Raw genomic sequence first — 22,199 nt, forward strand, 5'->3', positions numbered from 1 at the left:
TTAAACTCAATTCAATTAACTTTAAAATGTATATTAATTTGGAATATTTTAATGAGATGCTTTCATTTAATTTAATTACGACTATTAATCGTTAAAGGCTATTTGGATAAGATGCCTACATTGAGTTTATCTTTTTATAAGCATATATTCTATTATTTTCAAAAGGGATGATGAATACAATCTTGTTGAAAAAAATCACAATATGTAAAACTGTATCCCTTTTAAAAGTGGATGTTATATCAATCTTCAAGAAGAAAAGTCACATGGTATTCAATTCAGTAGTGAATTAATAAAAAGTCATTGTTTTTAAAAACATAATCTGAATTATTTCCTTAATTTTTATCTGAATTAAAGTAGACATTTAATTATTTTGATTCTTTAAAATCTACTCTTTGGCAATTTCTGTGAACCAATACAGAGATGGGTAGACGATCCACAACTCTATCTGAGTATATACCTTTCTATAGACACTTTCCGTAAATGGAGGATTACAATCAGAGCAGGGCTGGAAAATTATGTTGACTCTACTTGGTGAACTCCTTCTGGGATTACCTCACTCTTTTCTGCCAATGTTTATTTCTTATTACTTATAATTATACCATGAATCTAATTATTTAATTTGTCAATTTGACACAATTTGTTCTTAAATAAAATAAATGATACATAAGAAGCAGCTGACTTTGAATTGCTTACTTTCTAAAGGCAATGCATGAAACAATATCAGAACTGGTTTTGAAAATGAAGTTTTAGAATAGCTTCCTCAGCCAACCAAATAAAATCAATCTTCCATGAATCACAGCAGTATACAAACAGAAATTAAAACTTTAACAAATTCCTTCTTCAGCTACTGATTCCAACAATCTTCCTACTCCGAAATTTATGGGTGCTGTCAATAACAGTTAAATTGACTAACCAATTTTTTTTTTACTAGTTTTTCCCTACAACAGGGGAAAAAATGAATAGTGAAATGGCTTAGAATTAGCAGTAGGGGAAAGAGTCAAAATAAGAAAAATCTACAACGTGAAAACCAATGCTTTATCCTCAGGTAGCTGAAAAATCTTCGCTAAAGCTGTGATTTCACTTTTCAGGTCCTAAAATCTAAATGTCACATTCTACCCCCTCCCCGACCAAAAATATTATAAATTGTAGAAAACATTTTATAGCATTTAAAAATTCCAATGATCAGTAAGCATATACTATAGTCCCAACTTAATTTGATGTTCCATTTACATAAGAAATAAAGGAGGAGGACAGGGAAAGAAGAATGGCATAGCCAAAACAACTAAATTTTCAACATATATTTTCTGTAAAGCTGGTTAAAAACAAACACTATAGCTCATGTAATTTTTAGGTGTAAGTGTAGGGTTGGAAATAATTAAAATGTTACCTTTGCCAAGTAATTCCCAATGTATCCTCACTGGTACTGGGGTATAAATGCCTGCCGTTTTGATTCATGGTCCAGTCACAAATCCTCAGCTGTCAATTGAAACCTAGCAGTCAGATATGGATCGAGCAGTACTACAGTTTTTAGTATTTAAATGAACACATGCAAACTAGTACTGTACATGGCATTAACCTTACTTTCCCAAGAGGCAACTTAAAGAAAAAAAAAAAGCAAAAGAAAATCTTATTCTTGAAAAGCAAAATTCCTAGACTCTTTTTTAGAAAAAGCTATTGCAATATGCTTCTCTATTAATTAAAGCATACAAGAGAAACAAGTGCTTAGAACATAACAATTAGCCATTATTAGAGTACAAATTGAGCTGGAATAAAAGCAAACGTTAATGTTCAATAGAGAGATATATTTTAGAAAGAAAATAAAAATGCTTTTTTCTATGCATCACACCAAATAATCTGCACTGAATAAAATAATCAATAACTTTAAGCATGCAGTTTGCAAAACATAGAAGACATGCAGTTTAGAGGAGAAAGGCCAACCTTATAAACATTCACCCTAACTTGTGTTTAGAAGCATCAAGGTCTTCAGTTTTAACCTTTTACTAATTTTGTTTTGCTTAAACTGGCATTGTTTAGAAAGAGTTGATAACCATTTCTAGTTTTATTTTAAACTCAGAGTAATGGCATTTAAAATACTTTACTACATCTGAAGAAAGTGAGGAATGCACTGAATACAAGCTGAAACAAATTCTTCCCAGATCTCCGAATCATCAGCTCTGCCCTTCAGAGACTGTTCGAGTAACCCTATCCAGCTCTGCTTGGTTAACAGCTGCCCTACAGTGCTAGCAGATTTATTGAAAAGATATATTGCTTATTTTTATTCTTAAGAAAGTAAACTTATCTGGTTGGGGGGGGAACACACTAGAAAATCACAGTTTTTAACCTTCAGATGGCCACACTGTAAATTAACAGCATCTTACACTGAAAAGATGACTTCTGCACAGTAATCCACTAAACCTTGTTTGCTGCTTTTCAGTGAGAATTTCCAGATGATGACTGGAACCAAAATACCATAAATTATCATAAATCTAAAATTTATAATAAACGATTTTAAACATTTCTGATAATGTTATGGTCCAAAAAAATAGGCTATTAAGAATCTTCACTTTCCCTTTTAGACTCTCGAGCTTCTGCACACACTAAGTAATAGTGATTCAGGAGTTTTAGAAAGATAGTTTTTGCTCATTTTTCTGTAGATCTATGAGGCTCCAAAAATACTAGCTAAACTTTCCAAACCATGTGTTTTAATTATTTGCATATTTCAGGATTTCAAGTAAAAGTGATTTTATGATCTAAAGAACTGAAAAAATTCCCTGCATATACATAGATAGATCAACAGATTGATAGACATGTAGATTCTGCTCAGGATATATGTCATAAAGAAGTCATAAATCAGTAAATAAATTAGAAAGAAAAATAAATATTCTTTTTCTTTTTTTTGAGACACAGTCTCATTTCACTACCCAAACTAGGATGCAATGGCGCCGTCTCAGTTTACTGCAACTTCCGCCTCCCAAGTTCAAGCAATTCTCCTGCCTCAGTTTCCCAAGTAGCTGGGATTACAGGAGTGCGCCACCATGCCTAGTTAATTTTTGTTAGTAGAGATGGGGTTTTGCCATTTTGGCCAGGCTGGTCTCAAACTCCTGACCTCGAGTGATCCACCCACCTCGGCCTCCTAAAGTGCTGGGATTACAGGTATAAGCCACGGTACCCGGTCATAAATATTCTTAAAATGGACCAAAATACTCGCATGAAGGAAAAAAAAGTATACTTGCTTTGTTTTACATCAAATGACATACTTTGAACATTTCAAAGAAGTAAATGTGTTCAGTCTAGTGGGAAGCAACATGGCAAGATTTCTTAAAAGTCCCCAAAATGGGTTGTCTAATCAAATTTAGTGTGATGGGGCAAATTGTTTCCTGTTTTGTTTTTTACAGTAAAACAATGGTCCATTTAAAAATACAAGTTTTAAAAGTACAATGAAAACAATCAAAAAACAGTTCAAGAAACTTGGTTTTGTACAACAATAATGTTATTGATTAATCACTTACTGATTCTACTGTAGTCAGTGAAAATGGAAGGGTTTTGTTTAAGTTTTATTTGGTTTGTTTTTTGAGACAGGCTTTCCCTCTGTTGCCCAGACTGGAGTTCACTGGTACGATCATGGTTCACTGCAGCCTCAACCTCCAGGGATCAAGTGATCCTCCCACCTCAGCCTCCTGAGTAGCTGGGACTACAGGTTCGGGCCACCATGCCTGGCTAATTTTTTTTTTTTTTAATTGTAGAGACAAGATCTTGCTATGTTGCCTGGCTAGTGAAAATGCTAGTTTTGAATCAAACATTTAGAAGAGGGGAGATGTATATTTAGGTATAACACATTAATTGTGTTAATTATTAACTTCAGATTAGTATCTATGGGGCTCTCAATTTAGGTTGGAGAAGTTTTTAGAAAAATAATATGCTTTCACAAAGCCAGGGGAATCTAAATACCACTCAGTGATTGGCTTATTGTCCCATAGACAACTGCAGGACCACATCTCCTCAGAAGGATGTATTGTAAATTAGTTAGGTTTTTTGTTGTTAATGTTGCTAATATTTTGTCTGTCTGTTTTACCACCCCAAAAAATGTAAAGTGGGCTATCTTTGACCATATGCTGCACACTTAAAAATGAACATATTTTGGGACTTTTCTAAAAGTAGTCTCAAAGGGGATAAACCTGACTACAGCTATTCATTATCATCTATTTAAGATACATGCAATAGAAATATTTTCTCCCAAATGGAAAAATATGCTTAAGTACATACAAAATAAACAATAAATGTATTTAGCAATAATTTAATGCCGAAGAAATTGGCAATATATTAATTAGTATTGAATTTCCTTTTAGTTACTAAAAATGTAAAATATTATAAATTTATTTATCTGTTTAGATTGTGCACTACCATTATCAACCTTTCTTGACGTTCCTGAGAAGACACGCTATAACTTAAGCCAGGTTACTGGAGCAAGAGCCTCTCTCTTCATGTTGGTTTTTTTCAATTAATAAACCTTGGTCATAAAGCATCTTGGAACTAACAAACTCCCTGACAAAGTGAAATTTTAAAGTGATGGTATGGGTGGAGGAAGCAATTAAATCATTAAAATAGAAATCACTTATTCACCAAAGATTTCCATGATAGTAATTCCTAAGAAAATCAATTTCTAATCTTATTTGACCAAGATATTCCTGAGCAAGCCAATTTTGAACAGACTCTAGATATTAAAAGGTTAATACTACACGTATTTAAGCTTCTTTTGGGGTCATGTTACATATTCTTGCCATTAGCGTAATTCGGTTTTCCTAATAAAAAATAATTTTACATTAGGCTTTAAATAAGTTTAACATAATAGGTGATAATCTTTTTTGAGTTTGAGGTGGTGATTCCTTAGTTTCTGTCCTGTGACAGAATCAGTGTTAGATAATTCAGCTGTAAATTCTCTTTTTTATTTTAAAACTTTAATTTTAAGTGGCACATAAATACATGCCTTTCATTTATATAGAATTTTCCTAAGTTCAAAGCTTTAAGAACGCTCTAAAAATTTTTCCAAGTATTTTTCATTAAGAAATAGGAAATTGCTTTTTTCTCTCAATAGTAATCAAATTTAAAATACCAAGTGCCACTCAGGTTAGAAATTTAGTCTGTTAGAATTATCTGTTTTTATGTGGAGGTGGGGAACAATACTTATTTTTGTAACAATATAGACTCTAAAAAAGAACTGATCATATGCATATCCTTACAAAAATGCACTCATATAAATCATTTTAATCCTTTAATTTATATGCAGGTACCAATACGAAATTCTATTGTCGAGAAAATGCCCAGAATTTCAAAACCAAACAAAAGGTGAAGTAAGAAAGTAAGATTATCTTTCAAAAAAGCTATCAGTAAAGGGGTAAGGTTGGAACAGTTTAAACAACTAAGGAAGAAGGGAAGGTGAAGTTTTCACTGCATGTTCTTAGGGTGGAGTTCTATGGTCTCTGGAAGGAGAACCTTGTTTCTGGCCCAACTCAAATCAGATTGCTTCAAAGAAAAAAAGTAAAAGGATAGGGGCCATCTGGCTCCTCTCAAATGGCTACATAAAGGGGAAACACCTAAGATTTGGATCATTATCCTTTCCTAAACTATACTCAAATAATCATGTAAGTAGCAGATAGCCATAAAGAATTAATATTGCTTGTGACTTCAGACTAATAGTTTGTTTATTCAAATGGGGGTTCTCCTTTGTTATTAACAGGGTCTTTTGTTAAATGCACAGCAATTAGCTTTGGGAACAAAAGAAAGAAGGTAAGCAAAATGTTCTACTTTGCTAGACTCAGCAAACAGGCTGATGTACTAACAGTTCCTATGATGACAACAAATCTCAATTGAACCAATAAACCATTAAACTGTGAACAGAACAATCAACACAGGCAAATTTACCTTCTCACTTTTTTTTTTTAAGTTTACAATGACCCTCAGGAGAACACCTTGAAAGGTATGTTTTATGTTTTCTTGTGTTTCTTCATTTCTCCAGACCCTCAAGGAAACAGATTTTTGAGGGGTGGAGGTTCTTTTTGTGGGGGAAGACAGATGCTCAAAAGGATTAACACTCCAATATTAATACTTTGGATTAGGAGAATTTTATTTTATTGCTATTATTAATTACCTACATGGAGCAAATTAAATGGTCTCTGGATGAATACTATGTAACCTCTGAAGGAATGGTATGAACAAGAAAAATGGTCAGAATAAAATTGTGTTGTATGTTTCACATGTAACACATGCAAAAAAAAAAAGAAAAAACCAAAACAAGAAAAAAGAAAGATACTCAAGATCATCCTCATATCTTAAAAGTCACTTCTAAAGCCAATTTCTGAAACCCATGTTTCTTGATATTTAATTTAATTAGCAGAAGTAGAATTAACTTAAATGAGTATGCATAGTCCATGAGCAGAATAAACATTATAAACCATAAATCATAAGATGAGTATTAGAAAATGAAATTTTTGTTTTTCCATTAGAAGCTACTATAACTTGTAAATTTTAAGGCTTTAAGGGACTTTGGAGCTCATGAAGTTCAACCTCTTCATTTTCCTTTCCAAGGTTTAAGGACTTGTCCAAGGTTAGAAATGCCCTGTCACATCAACACTAAAACTCAAACCTTCTGACTCCTAATCCCTGGTTCTCACCCACTATACCAGTTGCCTGTCATTGTTCCTTTCCTACCCTGTCCTTCATGTGCAGCTCAAGAATATTTAAAGCTAAGGTATCTGTAAATATAACCTTCAGAATTCCCTCTACCTCCCTGATTCAACTTAGATTTTTTTTAAGTTAATATTTTCAGAAAAGAAGATAATTTTTTACTTGTGTTTTTGTTGATTAAAATTTAAGGTTACATAAAACTTAATTTTACTTTTACATTAATTAGAACAGCTTTTCTGGATATTAGTCTTTGATTCCCAGTAAAGGTAAGTGAACAAACCAGTGAATGACAAAAGACAGACAATAGAAGAATTTTTTGAATTTAAGAACTAGCGAAAGAGCTAAACATTTGCATAGCCATTATTTCGACTGAAACTTCCTTTAAATGTGTTTCCTTTCAAGCTAGCATACGTGAAAAGTGACCTCTTATCCACTTACATACCTACCCAGAAGTCATGTGATAGCGTTTTACGTCAAGCTGTCAATTATGATAACAGACACAATAAGAACAGCCCAAGTGTTGATAGCCTGCTTCCTGACTGTATTGAAAAGTTTGTTGATAGTCCACTTGTGTCCTTTTAATTGCTTGCCTCTAATAAATGACTACCTTTCCAGTGGCAGTACCAAGCTTTGGCTTTGCCATTTGCCACGACAAATATTATAAGAAGATTTAAACTAATATCTTATTTTTAAAAAAATCTCTCTACAGAGGTAATTTCTTAAAAAGGCCATTTTGTGTAACAGAAATTTTCAGTGCAATGAGAAGTACTTTCAAATTCTAGTTTTAAAAACAAAAGTGTATAAGAAAAGTGTTGAAACAATTTAAATATAAACTAAACGAGTAATTGAAATTCAAATAACAGCATTATATAGTCATGCAAGAGATGTAACATGCTGAAGCCCAAGCACCAATAAAATCCATGCAATTGTGAGAAGTAATGCAAAGACCTGAATTGATCAGGCCACTGATTCATTAGCTCTTATTATAGGTAATATATGTATAGTCAGGATATTATAATTTGAGATTATGAAAATAAGACTGATTTCTTATAAACTAGACTTTACTTGACTTTATTGTCTCACTTAGGGAAGGAAAAAGTTGGCTCCTAATTTATTCAATTGAAATCTCAAATATACATCAAAAATTAATATGTACTTTAATGGCTTGTTCGAATGGTGAAATTTTATTTCTAAACAAGAAGCTTCTTAGCTGCAAACTTTTATTTCCAACTTACAATGAGATTTTTAAATATATGTTGATGTACAACAGTAATAATTTAGGCTCCTATTATGACCTTAGACTCAAAAGTAATGGTGATAATCAAATTAGCCAGATTCTCTTGTATTAACACTACCAAACTTTCTATGATAGCAAAGGAAGGAGGCCTGAAATTAGCAACTCACTATGAGGTTGACCAGATAAGAAACTGGTGCTAATTCAAGTAAGTTGTCTCATATTATTCATCCATGCTAAAATTGTTAGACTGAATTATAAAATAATTTCTATATTTTCTAAGCAACATCCAACACTCTGATTGATAGCTCCCATTTTCTCAGGGAGATAAAATTTGGGAAATGTGGTTCCTTCATTTCCTATCATAATGAATTTGCACAATGTGTTCATGAATTATAACGTATGAGAGAGAAAAGGATATACTACATTTTACTAAACTTCTATGAAGTTAAGTCGCAGGAGGGGAGGTGTTCCACATTTCTGAAAATGTTCCAAACCATAAAAAGACATTTCTCAGCAGAGACTAATGAGTTCAGTTTGCCAAAGCAGGACCCATGAGTTCTTCAAGCCACCAAAACCATCTTCCAATAGAAAAGAAGAATGAAGCTCCAGTTGAAGTTCTGATTTTAAGATTTCCCCCATGCCAATAGCAAATGCAATAACTAAGCCAATAATCCCAAAGACAGACTAGTTCTAAACTTGAAAAGGATTCAAGATTGTGTTAAGAGATAAAGAAAAAAGTCTAAAGTCAAATACTGATCAGCTGGTATGGTGCTGACTGTTATGACTGATTAGACAGGATTATTTTTAATGGCAGATTATCAACTGGTTTACATGAACCTTTTTGAAATAGTCTTCATGACTATGTGAATTTATTTTTAGATTCAAATGAGATCTATTTTCAATGATAGGTGAACTTCCTTCCAGTCAGAATACACTAGTATTCCCAAGCAGTTAGCAACCAATGTCATCAGCAATAATTATTATAAAAAGGAGCAGAAAGATGTATAATTACTAATAACAATTGTCTGTGTACCAAGTAAATGATATAAAAGTGTATACTTTTAGTATTCAGATTTGACAATATGAATGTATTACTCTTACAGGTGAAGTACAGGGTTCATTTTAACATTATAAAGCTTTTCATCTTAATTTGATAATGCTAGTATGCTTATGTATTAGAAAATGACCATATTGGAAACTCCACTGTAGTATCATCTTGTGGAAAGATTATTTATAAAATAGTCAAAATTACACAACCACTTTAAATTTATCATTAACTCTAATTTATGTAGACTGTATTGAAGTTCTTTTCTAAGAAAAAAACAACATTCAAAACTACACATCAGTACTTTTCATAATCTAAAAGGATAGATCTTTACAAAGCAGCCACCATGAACTGAAGAATGTACCTGGTGACGATATTTATTCTTAAAGGGTCATGTATATTAAAGGCTATAGGGAATGTTTAAAAGAAGCCTCTCAGACTAAAGCACTGCCTTTCTAATTTTGAATTTCTTCTAGCTAATATAACATGATTGATTACCTTTATTTCATGTACCCCTTGATTTTCCTTTTCATTCATCATTGAGTGCTTTAAACCAAATGCACTGAGAAACTGCCTCTAGAAGAGTAGTCTCTTTTAAATCTTTGCAAAGTAATGAAAGGACACAGTAAATCAATCTCATTTCTACTGAAGGAAAGAATAATCTTTGCTGAAGTCATTTAAACTATTTCTGTCTCTTTATTCCTGGATAGTAAACATAAAACTTCATTTCTATAATTCTTTTAAAATTTGAAAAGCTAAAATGAATAGGCTTTTGACTCTAGCCTTAGTTTACTACTATACATCTATAGCAAGATATGCATTTATAGGTATTTTCTGCATGCCTCAAAGCTGGAGTTCATTATAAAATAAAGCATATATGGGCTTCTTCAATTAAAAAGCACTAACTCTTTTATTACATATAGAGGACAAATTATCTATCTACATGGTATTTAACATTTTTAGCTATAAAGAACATATGGGTTTTTTTTTGCTTCCAAGGATTAATATATATCATGTATTCCATAAGTATTAACCATAGTTGACTGAACAAAAGGTATTCATATTGTAAGTGGTCTTGATTCAATGTTGTCCACTTAAATAAGTGGCTGTCTTCTTTGATTTTAAAATAGTTTATAGTTCTAGAACTCATAGTTTTTAAAATATATCATGTGCCAGAATGCTATCTACATTAAAATTCATATTTTCATGATGCTTGTTAAGTTTTCTGGATGTATTTTTAGATATGTGAAAGGAGAAGTAACTCTTATATTAACGGACTTTTGTAATCATAATTACATGAGGTTTCAACATTTATCATAAGGGGTAAGAAAATTAAAGCTGCCATAGGTTAGGGTAGTGGAGGAGGAAGGCTGCCTCAAAATACATGGAACTGGTTAGAGTATTCTAACTAGCATTTTGGGTTAAAGGTTTAAATAATGGAGGCATGTTTTATGAATTAAAAATTAACTGGAAATTAGAGATGTGTCATAAAGAATAATGCAAGTCCCATGAGAAAAGTATTCCTGAGAATATGTGTAATGATTTTTAAAAGAACAAGTTTCCAAACCTATACATCCTGCATATGATTTTTAAAAAATACAATGGACACATACATTTGTCAAATAGAACCATATTATAGTAATTATAACTCATTTCATATTATAGCAATTTTAGAGGTGGAAAAAAAAAGCAACATTCCAGAGAATTATGTTGAAAAGCCAAAAGCTGGCAAAACCACTAATTATTATTTGGTATTTTCATAACTGTGTACAGATGTTTTCAGTTAGTTCTCACTCTTTTGGTTTATTTTGTTTTGCTTTTTTTAAACCTGGCAAAACATCAAGTATCCTGAATAAGCTATCATCTTTATGATTTTCTCTGAGCTCTGCATGTGGTGACCTTTAATATGCAGTCTGCCCCCTTGGGCTGCAACTGGAAAGGACTTGAGAACTCTACACCAAGCAGAGTTGAGGTAGGCCACAACGAGGGTATGTGAGGTGAACAGATCTAGAACGAAGTGGGCAAAAGTATCTTACTACCTATACAAAAACTCATATATGCACAGGCAATTTATAAATATAGAGCAAGTTAGTTAACACCAGCTCTTTATTATTTATTATAGCCTAATTTTCCCCTATGTAATATTTTGCATACTGTTAATTTCAAACTGCTCTGCTATCATAACTTGAGAGCAGCAAACATATGCATCATAAAATATATTTAAATTTGGAACTGTTTAGAATTATTTCTGTTATCCTGTAACTAGAACTGTGGGATTTCTACACTGGTATGGTCCATGCTTTTGACTGTGGTTGATCTGTTTATAAGTCACCATTAATCCTGGCTGTATATTTTCACAGTTTGGGTAAACACTTCATTTGCATTAAATTTACAGCATTAATGAGATGTGAAATTTAAAATGCTACTAGAAACATAAATGATGTAAGAAAGCAGAACCAAAAAAAGTGTTTTATCACATCTGAAATCAGTAAACCAATTTAAAGCTATTAAAATAGCAATGAAGTGTCGCCTGAGATTTTAGCTTCATAACTCATCATCTTGGACTAAAATACAAATGTGAAGAGCAAAACATCTGGAAAATATGAAATCACTCAAAAACTCGAATTATATACTGCTTCTATTCTAGTTGGCTTTTAAAACAGTTTGCAGTTTTTGTCTTTGAAAGCTATAGTCTAGGAAGTTCTCAATAGCCAATGAGACTGAGAAAAATACACTTTGGCTGAAACACTATTACTCATGGATGTTATCAATATATGCTACAGAGATGGAAAAGGTCATGAGCCAATTTGAGAAACTCTGCTCAAAGAGGTGAGAAACAAAGGATCAATGAGAAAAAATTCTGGGAAATGAAATGATCAGTTTTGGTCTCAGAAACCCCGGGAGCCCCCTTCTGAGTCCGGATCTGAGAGGCAACATGGAGAAGCACGGAAGCGAAAGCGTGGCTACACCGTCACACCTGGGTGAAACTTGCCCACCTGTTGCTGATGTAGGAAGGATGGGTCTCTTGGGCTTAGTCCCACATATCGATTGGCTTGAGATGTGCCTGAGGCTGTGTAGGCTGATTAAGGAAGAACAAAAACAAAGATAAAAATTGTGAACTATCAGAACGAACACCCTGTCCATGTATAAGAAACCCAGAGAAGTGGGATTTGCAACCAAAAAAAAAAAAAAGTGTCTTCATTTCTCTTCTAAGTAAATACCAAGTGATAGAAAAGAAATAATAATTGATTTCAAATCAACTAGTTTATTCCCCCTAAAAAATCTATCCAGTAAAGCAGATCTCATACTTCAGTGTGGGTGTCTCACACTTACATGCTGTAGTAACTGTCCTGCTGTACTTTTTCACCAGATATTAGTTGTCTAATACGAAATAATCAATGATGGTATATGATTCTAAATGTAAAGCAGACTGAAAGTCCACCAGGAAAAAGTGACAGTTTTTAATGATGGAATTTAAGCAGATGTGCTTAATGATATGGGATGGAAAATGTCTTACTTAAAGGTCTTGCTAAAAAGGAAATCAAATCTTACTATCATGAAGGAGGAGCCTATATCATGTAGAATGAATTAGCTCAGTATTTTACTTGTGAAAATGGCCTCCAGTCTGATAGGAATGTTTTTGAAAAAAATACTTCCCATTAGCACAAATACAAAAATCAATTTCTTGTAATTGATCCAGGAAGGAAGCTGACGCACCCTTTAAATAGTTGGCCACTAGGTAGTAAGTATATATGGTGACTATTCCTTATATTGTTAGAGTCTCATTTGCAAGTACTTTTTGTACAATTGCTTTTTGCTTTTTGGTAGAGAGTAAATTTTTCACATACACACACACAAAAAAAAATGAATAGGGAGCTACTCCTAAAGACTTTTGTTATTTTTCACAAGGAAAGGAGTAAGGTATCATCCCAGAATTAGGCAATCCCACTGCTCCATATTACCATATATTACCTTTATTGTTGTGAAGAAAGCTACACTGTTTGGTTTAAAACCACCAGATTAATGAAGAATCCAGGCTTCATTTTAAATGGGCTGGCTTTCTAAAACCAATATATTAATTCTGCCTTGTTCACTTAAAGGACTGCAGAATTTGATCCATGGAAGCTTTTTTAGGTCAACTTTTTAAAAACAGTGAAGATGCTCACAATTCATATTTTAATTGCTCCTGAATAAGGGGCCATGCAAGGCAGTCATCAGCAACCAGTGATCCCTACTCAAGCTCCAAGTCTCTGGAATTCACCACACCTCACAGACAGCCGGAGAGGAGCCTCACCCTTACAGAACAGCACCAAATCTATGCTGCTTTTTCTTTTCAACTATGAGGAAGAGCTTTCCTTGGCTTCTGTGTTTTCTTTAACCATACTACTGTATCAATTCAATGATCAGCCTTTTATTACTGGTGGTGCCTAGGAAGCTGGAGCTACAAGCTTGTTTATAGGAAAGAAAAACTACTCACTATGTTTCTTTTATGTAGGAGTGGAAAATGGACTGATGCAGCCATCTTTATACAACCAAGATATTCCTTTTGAATATTTTGTAATTTTACTAGTCAAATCAGATCCCTTTTTGAACAACCTGTATGTAAGTATAAAAACAATTCATTAACAAACAGGCTGAGGGTCCTCCCATAAGTGAGCTGTGATCATTTGGGTCTGATCCTCTCCTGAATCTCTTCTATTAATAACTTCATAAGAGTAGGCATCAGAGTTTCTAGAACTTGGTTTTGATCATTTATCCTGTGATAATCTTTCAACTACTTTAAAAAAAAATCTGTTTTCTATGTGCTTTTATTTAAATTGCTGACATTGCTTGCTCAAACATGTCAAGACATCCACTTTTAAAATTAGTACTTAGTGTTTTGGTGACTGTAACGCACATAACAAACTTTTAGAACAAAATAATTTTTAGATTTTCCTGAGTGGGTCGCATCCATCTGTGCATTCAGGGAAGTGTTCTAAGCATTAAGAATTACTGATGGGTATTACAAGCCTATAGGAACTTATTAATTTACAGGACTCATGAATTTTGAGAAAGAAATGCTGAATTCACTGTACAAAGTATTGTCCATTTTTCTTATAGGGTTCCTTTGTAGTCTTTTAGAAACCATTAAAAAAAAAAAGAGCATCTTTCCAATGGCTGAGAAAGAGCCAGTAGTGCATGCCTCTGATTGTCTCTGATTCACATGGAAATTTCAAGATCATGGGGATTTTCTTGCTCTAAGAAAGAAAAATAAAATATTTGAATTTAAGATATCTGTACAATTGGTGAGGTGCAGGCTAATTCCACCAATTCCATAGCTTTATCCATTCTACTTCACCAATTTGCACATTCCAGCTCCAGTACTAAGAAGCTGACAGTTGGGTGAAACCACCTCAAAATTAATTTCTTCTATACTTCTGAGTATTTTACATCAAAAAACAAAGGAATGATGTGGCTTGTTGGTATGTGTTAGGAAGGTTCACTGGCTAAATCTCTGACATTTAAATGTTATGTCCACACTAAAAAGCACAGTATTTGATGTACCATGATAGGTGAAATAATCAAAAGGTTTAAAAAAAAAAGGTTGCAGATAATGAAAGTACAGGTAGCTTACATGTGCCTAATACTAAGTTTTGAAATGTTCTCATCTGTTCCCAACATTATGTGACTGTTTTTAACAATGACATAACCTACAATGATGTAAACATGCAATTACCTTACAGAGGCATTGAATCCATCTGCTTTGTGAAGGGGCTTGATTTCTATAGGAATGCTCCAATAAGCAGGAATTATCTAATCTCTCTTTGGGTGATAGGAAAACTTTGTATTCTGCGTTATGTTACTCAGTGCAATTTCAATGTATACCTTGAACAAGCAGGCATGACTTATTATTTTTGTTACAGCTGTTCACTTAAACAAATGAGCTTCTCCCTTTTCAAATATGATTCACTGACTGGAATTTGAGAAGAGAGAGCTTGTGATAGCAGGGCCACATCTATGCCTGCTGGCTCCACTTAAATGAGAAATCTCCATCTGGTCGGGTAGCTAGAAAAATTGCTGTGTTTTCCACCTTGGATCAGATATCCAATGGTGCCTTTGATGGACATTTCTCATTTCCTACAGATATACTTACTGGTTGCTGTAGGTGAAGCTGCCTCACCTTCAGTGGATGTAGTGATGGGTTTAGTATCTGTCATGCTCAGGGTCACAGGTCGCACTGCACTGGGATGGGGAGAGGGTGCCAAGACAGGAGTGAAATGGCCAGGCACTTTCCCTACTACTTGACCACTGCTGTTAGGCTACAAAACAAAAACAGAATGCCGGGTGAAGCAATCCAAAAGGCAGTCATCTTGTCCAACAAGTCCACTCAGCACACACGACTGTGTGGATCCAGCACACTGCACACAGGCGCCACACAGGCCCTCTCGAGTCGGAGTTGGAGAGGCCGGTCAATGGTTGGTAGTAATAAGGAGCAGCAGCATTTCAAAGGTTTTCATCTTCAAAGCACGTCATGGTATAGGTTAATTCCTCTTTACAGCACCCCTGAGAGCCAAGTAGACTTGATCCCTTCGATGCAGTAGGCCAGGAAACTCAAGTGCAGTTTTAAACACTTAGCTCAAAGGCTAAACTGGAATTCTTTACTGAACTAGCTAGAGTTGGAACCCAGTGATTCCTTATTCTCCACTCTTCATTTTCTACAATGAGTCAGTTTTGGCTTTTAGAACACAGTTTTCACCTACATGATGATATCACTGAAACAAAGGACACAAAAATATCTAGGAGATCAAACACGTCGAATTCTGGAATCTTCACCATTTACAGTCAAGAGTCATTCTCCTGCATACAAAACTCTAGCTCTCTCACACACAGGTGTGCTCAGATGCACACATTAGGCAATTTAGATTCCGGGATCCACAGTCAACTTTTGATGATTACTAATACAAGAAGACAGAATGAGATTTAAAGCATCTGAACTTTCAGAGGTCATACAATGATATAAAATGCTGAGCTAGGTTTGTCCTTACACCTACAAATAAAAGATTTCCAAAGTAAATTAAATTGTACTGAGGGGAAGCAGAGGACAAGCAAATGAGCATTGTTATTTGAGTTACTCTTCCATCCATGGTGGTGCATGGAGAGTTACACAAAACATTTATTGTTGACATTTGTGGGAATTAACTGAGAAAATCCCCTGGGCAATGATAGAAAAGATATTATTATCTGAATTTTAGCCCCTGGGTACAAAAATAGTTTCCGTGGTAGGAAACAAAATCCTAAGGATACACTCTTTGAAGAAATAGTGGAATACATTTTTCTAGACAGAGAATGTTATTTTTTTTTATTATACCCATGTTGGAATTCTCCACTGCATGGTGTTCATCACAATTTGCTGGGAGGCTATTCTCAGCAAGTATATAGTCTTTATAATCTGAACTGTTAAAGGCAAAAAAAAAAAAAAAAAAAAAGAAGCAGAATATTTATCTAAATATCTGCACATAAATTACAAGTAGACATTTATTTAGAGAAAAAGATGAAGAGCTAATAACACTTAAATATTGTGACTTAGAGACATGAACTAAGTCTTCGGTGAGGCTCCTCAGAGGCCACATTATTTATTCTATAAAGAAAATGGACTTCTTGAATATCCTGACTATTCATCATGGGTAATTTTAAGTATTTAACTTGATGTCAGGAAAATTGACCAGAGTTTTCCAATATGGAAACCTATGGGAGAGTTACATCTTTAAACTAATTTTATTCAAAATATTCCATTGAATAGCATGACTGTCTCACTATAATTGGTGCAGCAGTAATGCAATTAATCTCAAAATTGCTGTGGGGAGGAAAAGGCATCTCAGTTGCTTATCTTAAAAATCAACATCAGTGCAGCGCTGGAGAATACTGGGAAGCAACGGCTGACTAGAGGTGAATGGTGAAGGAATACTGATTTTTTTCCATTTCTAGAGCTAAAACGGTAAATACCAAGAATTCTATTTTGAAATGCAAATTAATTGGTTTTGAGTTGGAGTTAAAAATCAAAGCAAATATACTGTTCCTTAAAAAAAATCTATAGTTAACTATAAAGACCCATTTTTCCTTTCAAAGGGAAAAAGTAGTTTGTTTCTATAGCAGACCATCCATTTCTGGTTATCTGAACATTGGAAATAAGTGCTTTAAACATCCTACTCAAGAAAGAAGACAGGTCTCATTTTATCATTGGTGGTACATTCAGTGGTAAAAATGCTTCTATATACAGTGTTCACCAAAACAGTTTGAAAGTACCTACCTGGAACAAAAGCAGAATGACAATAATTTCAAGGAAATGCTGCCACCAAATATATTATCCTATCCTGCCCATTCTACAAACTTCATCTACTGGAACTGAACAACATGAACTAATAGACACTTCTCTCATTTGAAAAGAATAAAGGTGACAAAGAAAGAATTCTCAAGCCAATGCAGACAACTTTCCTAAAACTCAGGGTCAGAAGAATTGAGGGCTATTTTCTCCTTAGTTTTCTACTGGTTCAAATAGACAAAACTACACTAAAAATTTCTATCTTTTAAGGCTGTTAACAGATGGAACTTTCATACTGTAGGTAGAAAAGAGAGATGTCTGGTCTGAAGGTGAAGCTAACAGCATTAGGAAAGGATTATTCTACCTTACACACGGTTCCTATTTTACAAAATCCTGAGAGATTTTTGTTGCTGTTTTTTTTTTGGGATGAGAGTAATATGCTTCTCTTAGAAGGTGATATGTATCTTGAAAAGTGAAGAAAAACTGAGAACAATATAGGCAGATTATCACCTAATATGCCCTCTTAACTTATAAAGAAATTGAAATATACGTAAAACAAGCACTGAATAATTAAAGAAATGTGTAACACTAAGGGCCTGATTTTAATTTGCATAATTTTTCCCCTAACAGTGCCTAATTAAGACATCAGTTTAAAAAAAAAAATCCAATGGAACTCTAAGATTTTCCACACTGAATTAACGTTAAGGACTTTTAATGGATGTCTTAATTAGACTTTGTTATTCATGGAAATTCTACACAAATTAAAATCAGACCTTGTGTGCACTGTTCCCAGCTGAGTCTAGCAAAATGCTCTATGGAACTGAGAGTTCTGAATCCATGCGCTGACAACAAATTTTATTTCTAAACGATATACTAAAATCCCACTCTTTTACTTAGCTGTCTTTAGTACTGCAGTCATGAAAAGTGCTACAACATTTTAACATTTTCTTCTAAAATACAAATAGTAATTTCAACTTCAAATTCAAAATTCAATATTGAGTTTAATGTCTTAGTCAAACTAAAAGTAATGATAACTTTTTAAGTAACCCAAAGGGTCCTGGATATGTTGTTATTCTAAATTAAAAGTTCAGAAAGGACCATTTTGTTTCATTTTAACAAATTAAGACCAAAGGGATTTTTTTCTCACCTTTCTTTGCTAATTATAAATTGATAGACACACACTATTTACTAGCATTTTAGGAAGTGTTCCACTGTAGTAATGATAGAATGTTTGTGAAAAATCTGCAAAGTATTAAAAGGTATAATAAGGAATGGACAGGAGTCTTAGAGGTAAAGCAGCAAAGCTAAATACTAGATCATAATAACAAAATTACATTACACGTTTTAGATATTACAATTATCGATAGCCCCAGGTCTGGTACAAAGACTGTCTACTTGACTGTGGAAAACGCTTAAATACCAAATCGCGATGAAGTAACCTCTTGGTAGAAGAAACCGCATGTCTAGGGGAGTGAGAAATGCTCATGAGTCACTACACTTACACAATGAATCCCAAAAACCACTGCACAATGTTTACAAAAAAAAAAAAAGACGCTTCTAGTAATGTCACTCATTATTAAATGTAAGTCATGTCTCTACAAAGAATATTCAAGTAGTCATCAAACACTGAAAATGTTTACATTACCAAAGCTTATTTTAATACCTAATAGTTGGTCTACAAATACAACTGTAAGTTCTTTTGTGTGTGTTTATTTTAGCACATACCTTACTCCTGCCTGAAATAAGCACATTGTCTCTGTGTCAAATCAGGTATTTCAGAGGTGTGAACTCCAGCCCAGAGCTTTCCTGTCAATGTACTTTCTGCATAAACTTTCCCTTTAGTCAATGAAAATCTAAAAACATTAAACCATCTTCACAAATTTACCCTTTGGGGCAACACACTTTCTACCTGTCATTCAGCCACCTTTAAATAAAAACTTATTGAGTCACCAAGCAACTTCCTGAAGATGGATTTCAAGGCTTGACGTTCTGCCAGACACACTGTCTGACTAACCTTTGTGTCTCAGAATTAGACCTGTCCCATCTCCCTTAGGTGCTAATCTTATTTTCTCTCTTATTTTTACCTGGCTGGTTTGTGGACTGGATGGGTCATACGAAGGTACATAGTTCTTCAGAGTATCCTGAGGATTCAGGTGGGGAGGATATCTGATTGTTGGATGAGAAAAGTAGCTTGATGGGGCTGGAGGAAGGATAGCTTGTGTTGGAAATGGCAACGGTGAGGGTGGAGGTGGAGTTCGAGTTGAGATGACTGCAGAAGACAGAAAAGGAAAGATTGACTCGTCAGCTGGTTACCTTATTGGTCCATTCTGATCCTAAAGAATGCTGTGAAACTACAAAACTGGTAACCATTCATTTTTGTCGCCATGATGTAACCAAGCTCTCCTAAAACAAGTTACTTCTTCACTTTTATTCTCAACACCAGTACTGCTAACTACACAGAGACAAAACATTACTCTAGAAAAGGAACAATCTTGCTTCCTAGCTCTGTAAGTGGTTACAAAATAAGTTTCTCTTTTATAGGTTACGTCAATACTTGATAAAACACTTCTTTGAGCGTTTATATCCCATTGAAAACATATTCTTTGATTATAAAATCTTTAGGCCAGGTGCAGTACCTCACACCTGTAATAACAGCACTTTGGGTGGCCGAGGCGGGTGGATCACCTGAGGTCAGGAGTTCGAGACCAGCCTGACCAACATGGCAAAACCCCATCTCTACTGAAAATACAAAAATTAGCTGAGCATGGTGGTGTGTGCCTGTAATCCCAGCTACTTGGGAGCTTAAGGCAGGAGAATCACTTGAATCCAGGAGACAAGAGATTGCAGGGAGCTGAGATCGCACCACTGCACTCCAACCTGGTGACAGAATAAGACTCCGTCTCAAACAAACAAACAAACAACACTTTGTCTTGTAAGTCCAGAGCAAATCACAGCATTAAGTAGAGGGCAAAAGACCCACAAATTTTCTGCCAAACTTAAAAAGTGAAATTCAATTTCAAATAAATCATTTCCCTATACATCCTACCTGGCAGTTGTTTAGAAGGAAAGACAATAACTAATACAACATCATCTCATGTCATTTTTAATTGTCTGGTCATAGTATAAATGCTTATGAACACTGGAACATAGAGCTGGAAACTCTCCTAATGAAAATGTTTCTTTCAAAACCAAAAGAGCTCTATTCTGCGACTATTTTTCTTTCTACTTTAACTTTTACTATATGTTGTTTAAAAGATATTGTTAATGTAAAACCAAGAATAAAACACATATCACTGAAAATTTAAACTTTCATATAGGTAAGTATATCACTCTACCCATAAATCATATATTTTATAATATTTTTATAAAGGGAAATATTATATAAAACACATGCAATGTGGACAATGTTCAATTTTACTATAACTTTTCAACATTAGTATTCTTATAATTTATTGTTCAGTTTTTGAAATATAAATCTTAAGTTTGAAAGACAGGGAAAGAGTATAATCATGTGATCATTATCTCTATAATGTTGAGAGAAATAATCATAGAAATACAAATTAAAACTACCAACAAATATATGTAGAAGTGAAGAGTAAATGTCTTTCCATTTAATATTTCCCAATTCAAATGATAGGAAATTATAAATGATAAATATCTAATGTTTTATGAGACAACTTAACAAAGAATATGAAAAAAAAATAAATTCTAACCATAACCTATAAAGCGAAATCACCTGGAATGATTTATCTCCAACTTTCAAACTATGTGGGTTGTGGGTAGGGGGACCTGTTTGTGGGATGTATTGCTTACCTCTCCCAAAAAAAACTTTTTCAGAAAATACAAGAAATTAAGAATGTATATAATAGAAGAAACATAAATTCAATTTTATAGTCGCAACTTTGTTCTCTGAATGTCCACCAGGGCACTGTTTCTGAGAATTGTCTGTATTGCTCTTACAATACAGACCCCTTGGTCTACACACAGACCTAGGGGATCAGGACCTCTAGGGGTGAGGCACAAAAATGTATGTTTTAAATAAGTTCCCATGTAATCTTCCTACATACTGAAGTTTCAGCATCCTCCATCAAATGTATGCATTTCAGAGAACAAATGTATATTTCTTAAAACAAAACTCTTTACTGAAATATTACTTTATTTAAGAAATATATCCATTTGAAAGTATCATTTAAGGAAATACAAACATCTAACAAAAACTGGGCATCTTTTACTTAGTGTCTAAGTGCTCTTAATCTCAGCTCATTTTAACCACGATTTTTGCTCACACCTGTACACAAACCCTGGAAAGATATAAACATAGTTCCATCTTGGGTCCTTTAGGTTTTGAGATTAATTTGGCCTTAACAGTTCTGGAGGAGATCTCTTTTCAACTGAAATTGCAGAAATCAAATCTGAACTCAAATCTACGGGCAACCTGACATGGTGCTTGCATGAGCTGTAGGTGGCCTGATATAACTGGGTAAAACATCGTATTTCAAACTGAGAGTAAAAATGACTACCTTTTCCATAAAAGCCATTCTAGTCCTTTAAAAATAAGAAAAGCAGGCCAGGCATGGTGACTCACGGCTGTAATCCCAGCACTGTGGGAGGTCGAGGTGGGTGGAGTGGATCACTTGAGGTCAGAAGTTCGAGATCAGCCTAGCCAACATGGTGAAATCCCGTCTCTACTAAAAATATACAAAAATTAGCCGAGCGTGGTGGTGACTGCCTATAATCCCAGTTACTCGGGAGGCCGAGGCAAGGGAATTACTTGAACCTGGGAGGCAGAGGTTGCAGTGAGCCACGATCACGCCACTGCACTCCAACCTGGGCGACAGAGTAAGACCCTGGCTCAAAAAAAAAAAAAAAGTAAAAAAATTCCGGCACTTCGGGAGGTCGAGGGGGGCAGATCACCTGAGGTCAGGAGTTTAAGACCA

The 22,199-nt window shown here is 34.2% G+C and overlaps 1 protein-coding gene across 9 annotated transcripts in view; it reads right to left on the minus strand.

The window, feature by feature from the left end:
* NFIB (nuclear factor I/B) overlaps window positions 1–22,199 on the minus strand; it is a 334,278-nt gene that overhangs the window by 18,826 nt on the left and 293,253 nt on the right. For 2 of the 9 annotated variants that reach the window (XM_011990840.1, XM_011990841.1), the window contains exons 8-11: window positions 19,347–19,531; window positions 15,097–15,262; window positions 11,960–12,042; window positions 1,388–1,476 (exon numbers count right to left, since the gene is read on the minus strand). In XM_011990840.1, the coding sequence (XP_011846230.1) occupies window positions 1,388–1,476; window positions 11,960–12,042; window positions 15,097–15,262; window positions 19,347–19,531 (523 nt within the window). The remainder of the gene's footprint in view (window positions 1–1,387; window positions 1,477–11,959; window positions 12,043–15,096; window positions 15,263–19,346; window positions 19,532–22,199) is intronic. The other 7 variants (XM_011990842.1, XM_011990848.1, XM_011990844.1 and 4 more) reach the window with 4 other exon arrangements.

This window comes from Mandrillus leucophaeus, unplaced genomic scaffold (assembly GCF_000951045.1).
Source record: "Mandrillus leucophaeus isolate KB7577 unplaced genomic scaffold, Mleu.le_1.0 Scaffold384, whole genome shotgun sequence".
In the NCBI taxonomy this organism is placed as follows: domain Eukaryota; kingdom Metazoa; phylum Chordata; class Mammalia; order Primates; family Cercopithecidae; genus Mandrillus; species Mandrillus leucophaeus.